Source organism: Chiloscyllium punctatum, chromosome 7 (assembly GCF_047496795.1).
Source record: "Chiloscyllium punctatum isolate Juve2018m chromosome 7, sChiPun1.3, whole genome shotgun sequence".
Classification (NCBI taxonomy): domain Eukaryota; kingdom Metazoa; phylum Chordata; class Chondrichthyes; order Orectolobiformes; family Hemiscylliidae; genus Chiloscyllium; species Chiloscyllium punctatum.
Window position 1 is genome coordinate 100859712 of NC_092745.1, and position 10934 is coordinate 100870645.

The 10934-nt window shown below is 39.2% G+C and overlaps 1 protein-coding gene across 2 annotated transcripts in view; it reads right to left on the bottom strand.

Moving 5' to 3' along the window:
- The window catches only part of ptch2 (patched 2), a 115054-nt gene extending 105635 nt beyond the window's left edge, over positions 1-9419 (bottom strand). The window contains exons 1-2 of one of the 2 annotated variants that reach the window (XM_072574436.1): positions 8625-9419; positions 6448-6640 (exon numbers count right to left, since the gene is read on the bottom strand). Coding sequence is in view for 1 of the 2 variants with exons in the window: in XM_072574435.1 (XP_072430536.1) it covers positions 6448-6640; positions 8534-8674 (334 nt within the window). In the remaining variant the exon portion in view is untranslated. Of the gene's footprint in view, positions 1-6447; positions 6641-8533 lie in introns of both variants that reach the window. The other variant, XM_072574435.1, reaches the window with a different exon arrangement.
- Between the last annotated feature and the right edge of the window lie 1515 nt (positions 9420-10934).

The following is a 10934-nucleotide window of genomic DNA, read 5'->3' on the forward strand; positions in this document are numbered from 1 at the left end:
CGGAAAATATTTATTAAGATTCAAATAAAGATAGAACATAGCATCTCTAGAACCAAGCAAATAAACCAAAGAGTTAGTGGAGCAATTAAGAGACTGAACTACTGTGGTTTCTTTTCACAAAGTCTCATACGCTTGTGTGTGAACTTTTAGTTGAAACCAATTAGGAAGAACCTGTCAAATGGCATTAGGAATGTCTCTAAGATTGATGCTGAATAATGACATGTAACTCTTCCAAATTTGCAACACATCTTTGCCAGTTTCCCAGAACTGTTGGATAGCCTCATTTCTTATGATTATGTGTACATAACATGCTATAATTGGTAAAGGTCTGATGATCCTAACTGGCACTTAAAACAAATTATGAAATACAGGATGCCTGAATTAAAAATGAACTGACAATATCAGGTGTAAATTATTTTTCAGAGTCCTGATGAAGAACTCATGTCCAAACTGGTAACATGTCATTTTTTTCTATAATTTGATTAACCTCTTGTTACTTTCCATCATTTTCTGTTGTAATATTCATACTATTTCCAGTACGGTAGTGAAATAAAACACAACATTGTTCTTACACTGATCAGAAATCCTAACCACATTCTGGTTAGGATTTGTGACTTACCATAATTGCTGTCTTTTACTGTCCGCCATGACACCAGCTTCAAGCACACAATGAAGGTCAGGAAAGATGCTTCTGCAAACTCTTCATCGTGCTACTTTGAATAACTGAATGGAATGCAATGTGTTTAAAAAAGTCGTGCATGATTCTGTGATTCAGATAATTTCAAATTTGGTTTGATCATTTATGATATCACCTTACTATATATTTAATTTTACATTAAATGCAGCTTGTAGATTTAACTACACAATGACTGATGGACCAATTTTAATGTTTGATCCACTGCCTATGCTTTGCCCCCAATTCTACTATAACTCTTCATGTATTACAACATCACCTGGCACTGCTAATGGTTCAAATTAAAACCCAAATCAAAATTAAATGACCTTGGCTTCAGATAAAAGATTATTTCCACACATTTTAAAAAATTAACAAAATTGAAATTCCATGGAATCCAAAGTGACAAGAGATTTCCTTAATATTCTCTTAATATATGTGCCCTCAATAAAAGAAATCTTACTTTGTGCAGCAGTGTGAATACTGCAAGGGAATACACAATACACTGAGGTCTCCTGGGCACGTATTCAACAAAAACTATGGGTTACTTTCCAGACAGATTGTAATCAACTCAAAGATTTGCCCAGAGTCCTTTCAACACTGCTTAACAGAAAAGTGCAGTATTTGTGAGAAACTGGCTGGTGAACCACTTAAACCTGATTCAGATAGCAACTCTTTGAACAAGCCATGGGGGGGATAGCAGAGTCTCTGGCTTCACCAAAACAAGTCTCTATTCCTTAAATGCAAAATATCCACTCTTCAAAATCTTTACTTGTATTCTTTTCATGTTAAATTGGAAATATTTGCATAGATATATGTTTTCTTCAAAAGTTTCTGGTTTGTTGAAGGTTTTACCAAAGTTGACATTCCAGTTTCCTTAAATCTTTAGCATTGTGCATAACGTCTTACATTAACTAAAATCATCCTGAGCTTTTCATAGCATTTACTACATAGTGGCTACATGGTAAGACATGTGCAAAAACTGATCTAAAGAAATCAGAGGTTTAAGAGGACAATGCAAAGTCAAAGAAAAAGAACCGGAAAAACCTACACAGGAAAAAATTAGATAAACCACATTAAATAATAAATGGAGCAAAACTGAATCATGATTGGACAATGATTTAACCGATCTGGTTAGTATCCTCTTTCATTAATGGCACATATAACCTGGGTTAGGAAAAACCATAGGTTGTAACCTATTGAAGCAGTTCACTGCACTTCATGTTTATTGTATGGTTTATGGCATTGTAATTGTGGTTACTTATTTTCTGGGGTAAGTTGGCTGGTTGGCTGGTTTGCAACACAGAGTGATACCAACAGTGTGTGTTCAATTCTCACACTGGCTGAAGTTAGCATAAAGCACTCTCCTTCTCAATCTCTCACCTCACCTAAATTGTGTTGACCCTCAGGTTAAACCACCACCAGTCGTTTCTCTCTCTTTAATGGTCTGCTAGGACTATGGCAACTTTACCTTTAGTTATCTTCTATAATGACCATCCACTTGTGTTAACAGAAACATTCTGTTCACTGCCATCTATTTTCTACACACCATTGCCTTGAATACAAACAAGTCTCTTTTTTTTTGCTTTAAAATATACATCTCAAATAAATCAGATGCTGCATTACGAGTCACTGCAATGCAATTTATACGTAGAAATATGAAAAATGACAGATGTGATAAGTTATCAATCTTCTGAAGCCTTTAAGCTGATGTAAGTTCTTTAAAAAGTAACTTAATTGGAAACGAAAACCATTTGTAAATAAGCACGAACACACAAGCGCAATAAAAATGAAAGGAATTGCAAGTCTGACCAAGACTGTATGAATGCAAGTTTTCTCACAGTGATCTCCAATAACAGATGGCTATAGGTGGAAGCACTGAGGAAATGAGGAGACCAATAGCATCGTCTGCTGGCAAAGTGCAAGGTGAGTGACTCACTGGAGAGATGTTGGTGGTGCAGAGGAGGTGAGGGAACCTACAAAATTCATCACACCTGTTTCATAAATGCCTGATGACATAGAACCCAGATTTAAAAATAACAATTTCAAAAAAATGCTGCTTCAGCTCCATAATAGTACTGCTATCTTTATTCAAATCAGAGGGTTAAACATTTATATTAGAGCACATAATATTAAAATTACTTCTAACAGACAAATGTTTAACAATGTTGCTTGACATTGATTTTAATACAGGTAAGGTGGTGACTCATTTATGTTTGTGCTCCACAGGTGCAAGTTATTGGTGGGGACTTTTATTAAATGGGAGACAGACAAAAAACAGTTAAGCAGGACAAAATTCATCCAGTGCCAACCATAATTTCTAGAACTGCATTTTTATAACCACCAAATCTTATTTAAAGCAAAAGTGCTACGCAGCACAAAACCAATACCAAACACAACTAAAAGAGTTGGCATATCTTACAATTTAAGCACCATTTTGATAAAAGAATTCAGGAGAACTTTCCTGTTGTTAAAATTCCAAGGCATTAATACTGAGAAGGAAAAGCCCTAAATGTTTATTTGTTACAGTAAACTAATAGTCATGTTTTCTTTTCTAATCCTATACTCACATCACTGTTTTTAAGTGTCAGGAAACATAAAAGGCAAATAAAATGAAAATTTGTTTTTAATAACATAAACTTTAATTTCACTTACAAGCCAAAATCTACAATGTTCCTCAAAGAGTTAACATTATTTACTGTAATTTGTGCAGTTCTTGCAAACACAGCCCATTAAATGAAAAAAAAAGATGCAGCACTTCAGGACATAAAAGTAAGAACAGCTGCTCTTCCCTGTGGTGTTGTTTCTAGAAAAAACACTTTAAAAAAAACTAGATGAAAAGAATTAGGAGAGGCATCAGTCTCCTCTTTTTTCTTTTTCCAACTGCTGTGAAAACCTCGTGTGCAAACAGGTGGGTAAACTTTAATGGCATTCAGGTTTCGTAAGAGAGGTTCCCTCTATTGTTGAATGGAGTCCAAGAATAGTTTGGGACCACACACACACGCACACATACATACATACACAGCTCTATACAGGGTCAATAGCTCAAAATGGCGTAAATTTCACACACCACATCTGCTCTTGGGAGGAAAACAGCAGAAGATTTTCGGGGCTGGGGGTGGGAGTCGAAAGCAGGGCTTAGAAAGGGTTGGAGTGTGAAAACTGAATTAAACACATGGCCCTGAACTGTCTGTAAAAGAGAGGGAGGTGGGGGGGAGTATCAGGAAACATAACACACAGGAAGGGGAACGGAGAAAGTCATGGAGAGAGAAAAAACTCAGTCAAAGGTAGCAATTAGCATACAAATGTTAAAATAAAAACAGCACAGTGTGGGAGAGACCGGAAAAATAGGAAAGGGATTTGAGAGACAGAAAAAGGACACACAAGTAGCTTTACAGTTTTAAAAAAACTAGACAAATTAGATGCATTTTACTACTTGAAACAGCTACAACCGGAGCCTGCAATAAACCACTCAGTACTGCTGTCTAAAGCTATGTTACATTTCTACCAGTAGATGACTATGTTATTGTAAATGAAGTTTGGAAGCTTAGTGCTACACAAGATGAACATGGCTGCTTCAAAGCAGATTTAACTCTTTGAGGCCTGTAAGTGTTTGCGCATCCAATTTTTTTCCCTCAGAAATACTGAGTTAGAAAGTACAACTTAACTTTCAACTTCTGAATTTAATCTTTTATTTAAAAATGGTATTTTGAATACCTAAAATTATATTTCTGTAAAAAAACACAAGTTTTTGGAACTTATGGAAAATCACTTTAAGGGTCATCTGACAGAAATAGATAAAGTCTCAGTGCAAAATGTTAACTATTTGCAGAATTTTAATCATCTTTTTCCCCAACTAGCATTTTATTAGATTAATTCAATCCCTAAAATAAACTGCTTTTAAATTGAAATGCCCAACCATACTGATGCCATTTTTAAAGTCAACTTCTTTGAGGCAAAGATCAACAATAACAACTTGGTAACACGTATTGGGACTGCTTGGTTGTTGTGTCATTGTCTTGTTCACTGTTCTGGCAATGTGTTTTGTAACACAATGTACTTGATATGAATGACTCTTTAATAAGAATTATTTTCACGGAGAAACAAAACTCCACCAAAAGCTTGATGGTAACTTCAGTGTCTTTATTGATATAAAATTAACAGAAATAGAATTTGAGGACATAATGTGTTGTATAATTGATGAAAAATATCTTTCTGTGGCATCAGACCAGGTAAGAAAAAATATGCAAAGTAAGGGATAAAAGTTTCATATTTCTGATTGCTTGTTCATCCTGCCATTTTGATGTCACTTGTTGCATTGTATTCATTCCTTGCACAGCTACAACAAGGACACCATCTGGAGCACTCCGACAACCAGGAATAATGGTGGGAATGACAACAGATGGAATCTTTAACAGCAAACCAGTTAAAAGCCATTTTATGGGCCCTCACACATTTACAACTTCAGATTTTTAGATGACTTTGCAATGTATTCCCTTCCTCCCATCAAGGTCTTTTACCATGAAGAAGTCCTGGACAAGTTCACAGTCCAGAGATTTTAGATAGTGCCGCTTAAATATGAACAGAAAAGAGTAAATGGAACCAATAGAGCATCAATTCAGCAATGTAGAACAGATACCAACAATCCTCTGCTTCTCTGTGAGGAACAATAAAACCAGTTCACTCATGAAAGCAAACTTTGCATCAGCTGGTTTTTCTCAGCTCATCTACAGTTCAAACCAAAATAAAATACTTAAAAGCGTTGCTTTAATTCAACCGGCACAACAGAAAAACCTGAAATAACAGCACCTCATCATAAACAATCAAGGAAATATGTCACTAAACAAAGATTACAGTTGATCATGGCAATACCTGCAGTGAAATAAGGAATTGGTCTGAATGTGTATTAGTGATGTAACTGGTTTTGCAAAGATCATATTTGCACAATTGGGATTGACTCAAGGATGGAGGTGAGGTGATTAGTTTGGCTGGCTAAGGTATTTCAAGGGCTATACATTTAGAAGCAGTTACTGGATTAGTGGTGATGGAAGAGCACAGCAGTTCAGGCAGCATCCAACGAGCAGCGAAATCGACATTTCGGGCAAAAGCCCTTCATCAGGATGGGCTTTTGCCCGAAACGTCGATTTCGCTGCTCGTTGGATGCTGCCTGAACTGCTGTGCTCTTCCAGCACCACTAATCCAGTATTTGGTTTTCAGCATCTGCAGTTATTGTTTTTACCCTATTTAGAAGCAGTTGTCAATATATTCTGAAGCAATGATTAGAAGAGACAACCTGCATATTATATTTAAGATTAATCAGAGGCAAAAGCAGATTGGACTGAATCTGGGCCAGAGGAGGATGCTTATAATGTTGAAGCAAATAGAAATATGCAAATTGTGTATTTATGATAAAAGACAATGCAAGTACTGTCAAGCTTAGGTGCATTAGGCTCTCAAAGAGGTGATACATGATCGAATTTAATACAGTAAAGATAACTATGATAGAAAACATAACTATGAAAGTAAAGTCTGTGTCAATTGCATATGCTTTCATTTTCAAATTTCTGAATGTTGTCAGTCTATTTGCTTTGAGTTATTGTCATCACGTGTACCTGAGTACAGGGAAAAGCTTTGTTTGCAAGCAGTACAGGCAGATCATAGTAAGCAAGGACATTCAGACCATTGGGTTAGACATACAGACCATCGAGTCTGTTTGCAATAGGATATTTGTTTCTTTCTGCTTCACAAGTTTGTTAGTTTTTACTTGGTCTTACCTTCCACCCAAAGCTGTTCGATGTCGGTCTCAATGTTAGCAACCCTCAGGCCAACAGCAAAAGCTCCAAAAACCAAAAGCCCAATGAAGAGGAACTTGCCACAGTGCCGCTGGATGCTGCAGCCCAACCTGAAGAGCAGGGCCTGGAAGTGGGCTCGGAGCCAGAGTGGAGCCCGCCGCCCCTCTGCCTTTCCCTAGGGAACAAAGACAAGAGTTGTGTCAGACCAGAGGGTTTATTGGATGAAAGGAAGAGGAGATGATAAGGTAAGGTAGCAGAAAAAGAAAACATAAGGTGAGAGTGGGTGCAGAGAGAAGGGCAAAAGAATGTGGGTATAGGGAGAGAAGTGACAAGACAAGCAAAGGGGGAAATAGTTGTGAGAGGGAAAGGGAGAAGAGAGAGAAATAAAGGGAGAGAGGAAAAGGTTTGCTTAGGAATTCTAAGGGTAAATGAGACAGGGAAAAAAGATGGGAGGGAAGACAAAACTGGGAAGAGGTAGACAGGAATTCTGAAATGGAAAGCAAAGGCATGGACAGAGTGTCAGAAAGAGGGAAAAGAGCAAGGCTAAAGGAATGGAAGGAAGATCGATATTAGAGAGCAAGGATAAGGAAGTCTGGTTCAGAGAAAGTGAGAGATGTAACCGCAAAGATAACGGGAAGAAAACAGAAAATGGTTGAGCCAAAACAATAGAAAGAAAAGGGCAACAGTAAGGAACAAAAGATTAAGAAGGATAATAGACATAAATATAGAATAAAAGGGAATTAGTTTCCTTCTGTCTTATTTCTAATAAAATAGCAGGAGGGAAGGGAGAGATCTGAGAAGTGAATAATGAAAGAAAACGGTTAAGAGAAAGAAGATATGAACTTCAGTAGCACTTACAAAATGGACATTGGAGAGAAAAATAAATACAATTCACATTATTTCCCCCTCCTATCTGCTACACTCGTCAATTTTTTTCTCTTCCTTCTATAACGTATCATTTCATTCTCCAGTTCTGTCTCCGGGTTCTGTTTCCTTCACTGCTCTCCCGTTACATTCCTTTTTTCCAGTTACCACGTCCTTCCAAATCTCCAATTTCCCCTGGTTTCATGGCTCTCCTTCAGCCTCCATTTCCCCCCCACACACTTCTTCATTTATCTTTCTTCACCTTTCCCTCTCTAACGTCACACCCTGGCAGTCAGTATCCCTAGGCGTTGCACAAATCTTTTTCGTATTGTAACTTTAACTTATTTTTTCACCCCCCCACCCTCCGCTTCTGTTTGCCAGTCCTTTCATTGCTGTTGCCAATCTGCCTTTCACTCCAGGACATTTTCTCATGTTTCCTCTTTTGTGTCCTCTCGGCTTCTCCTTCCGTCAACTCTGGTCCAATGCTCATTGGCTGGACCCGTGGCTCCTTCTTCAGAATTGTCAAGCTCCTGTATGCTCAGGCTCCTCGCTTTCCCTTCCTTTCTGCCCCAGCGAGAAGTTGCTCTCCCCGCAAGACACATTAGCCACCATTACCCCCCTCGCCTCCCCCCCTCCCCCGAGAAACTGCCTCCATTTCGTTCATTTAAAAAAAATGCTGACATTATTCCAAGGCTTTCACAAGTTCAGCGTTCAATCTGCCAAATAATCGCAGTAACAAATTTAGCAGCAACATCGCAGCCTCTAGGTCAACTGCACACAAGGTAAGCCAGATACACACATGCACACACCTGTATGTGCACTTCCTCACACATACACAGACACATACACAGACTCTGTAATAAACATACCCCAGTCAAACCCCACGCACCTTCCTCACCCACATCGGCATTGCCTTATTAACTGTACACACCGTCAGCCAACAAATCTATCTCTCCTGTGGAGTGAAAGCCATTTCTGAAGACTTTTCTGACAACTTTCCCCTATACTTTCAAAACAAACACGATTCCAGGGAGAAATGCAGTTTCTAAATCAGAGAAGAAATCTCCCAGTAAAGTGCCTGAATCTGTAAAGGGTTATTGCTACAATTAGCCCTGGCGTTATCACTGTACGAATGCATATTTTCTATTTGCAAGGGAGAAACTTAACAGTAAGAATATTCTTTTTTTTTGTTGTTTCTCTGCACCTTGGAGATCTGTTTCAATGCAAAAGCAGCGTGGCAGTAGCTGGGTCTCCGCAGCAGATCCGAGCAAGCGGCCGGGCTTTGGTGACTGTACCTCGGGGGCTGAGCTCCATCGCTCCGGGGAGGCTGAGAGACTGAAGCCATGGCCCTGGAAACCAGTCGCGGATCGTTCGGTTCAACAACAACAACAACAGGAATAATCCCCCAAAAGTGACAAGAAAACCAGCTGGCGAATCCCTAGTCTCTTCCTGAGCGAAAGTCTGATATTTCCATTCCAACATTTCGCGCAGGAATCCTTGAGGATCTTGACTCTACATCCACGTGTAGTTTTTCTATTTTCCTTTCCCTCTCTCGCTCCCCTTGCTCCGTCCTTCTAACACCACGGAACTTGCAAAAATAAAAGAGAAAAATTCCCCCTTCTTTTCAGCTCAATCTTTTCACTTCTGTTCCCGATCTCACACATCCAGCATTTGGAGAGAAAAACCCGCCTCCAGCCCATCAAAAAGAGTTGATGGAAAGTCCTCTCGACCGGATTCCCATTGGCTAAGGAAGAAGCAAATTACTTAGCAAACATCCACTATTATTAGCTGCTAAGCAACAGCTCACCAAAGTGGACGGACCACCCAAGCTGCAGAAGCATCAATGGGAGGTAGCGAGAACCTTTGCATAGGGATCTTTCCAAAACCCTTGCATTTTTAAAACGAAAAAGAAACAAGCTTCCCATCTGATACGCGAAGCTGCCAGCTAAACACGATCCTGTTAAGGTACAGGGACACATAAAGATCTTTATCGCTGCAAATAAACTTCGCTAAAGAGTTCCTCTTTACAAAATAACATGAAAGTAGTGGGAACTGCCGCTCTCGCTCTCTCTCACACACACACGCACACAGCCACACACGTCTGTGTATGTGTATTTATATTAGGTATGTATGTATGTATATATAAAACGCCGTGAATTGCCTCGTGAGGTACCCGGACCCCCCACACCCCCCTCCCCTTAACCCAACAAATACATGGGAGGTCCTGGTCGAATTCTGGAGACTGCATAAATAAACCAAGGGCAACTAGATCTGAACAAACGTTGTCCAGAAATCTGCCATTGCTAATGCTGTTAATAAAGTGGAGCGAAAATGAATGAGGGAAACGTGTACTGAAACAGCACCCAGCTATTTACAACGCCGGGAGATCTGAATATTTTATTGGCCCGGGGGGTAAAAATTGATGCTACTGAAGAGGGGAAAATAGATGGGGCTGGGGACAATTAATGCAATTAAAACAGTTTTCAAACGCATAAGTGAAAGTAGATCACATTCCTTTAAGACGTTCATGTCACTCAAAAGAGCAACATTCCTCACCAAAACGTACACAACATAAAACTGGAATAGGGAGTATAAAATAAGAGTGAACGTGTGTTAAAGATTTTGAATCAGACGGGGATGGATGTGAGACATGGAGGCTTTTGTAAGCAGAGAGACACGATATAACTTTACATAAATGTCTGCATTGTCTATGATTTCAGAAAATGTTATTTTCCTTGCAGCCAGCAGCTGCACTGTTTTTCCTTCCCTGAAGCTTGTTTACCAAGCGGCTGAAATGCTGTGGAAACGCTGACTGGCCGCCTCCACAAAAGCATGTGTATATGTTAACATTACCAGTGTCCAACATTACCTTAAAGGACACACATCATGCCACCCACCAGCACTGATAGGATTAATTATGATAATTTATTTCTTTCCCCCTTTGTCGATCTAATGAATGGTCTTCTTTAAGATTTTTAAGGTCTTTTGTTTGTCTTTTAAGGATGTATTGTAGGATTGTAGATAGCAGGTGGTTATTCCAAACCCGCCTTTGTCTCCGTTTGGGGGGGGGGGGGGGTGCAAGACAGAGTTTCGGCCGGACGTGTGTTTAGTCCGAACTTGATTCTCTTACAATCCTGTTAAAATGTAACAGCAGAAATAGCGTTATTGTAGAACCCTGTCCACTGTGGAGGCTGTTTCACAGACCCTTTTAAATTGTTACAACTCCCAACCCTAGCACCGCAGAATATTTTGTAACATAGTAATGTTACAATGTTGCTAATATTTCCAAATATTTCAGTACTCCGCTCCTTTAAGTTAACAAACGTCTTTTTAAGCATCATTGCTTGCAAATCATTAATCTTGAAGTGGTTGGATTATTGCAATAAAATCTGAAATAGAAGCAATTGGTTTTTCTTTCGCGGATTTGTTCGCTTTGCTTGATATTAAGAGGTGTGTTCCAGCTACAAGTTTAACAGGGATGGATGCATATAAATTACACGCAGTGTCCCGCTCCAAATGCTCTCCAATTAACCTTTATAGTAACTGGGAGACGCAGATTGAGCACAGGCGCCCGTCTGTACAGCTGGAAGAGCCGGTATCAGCTC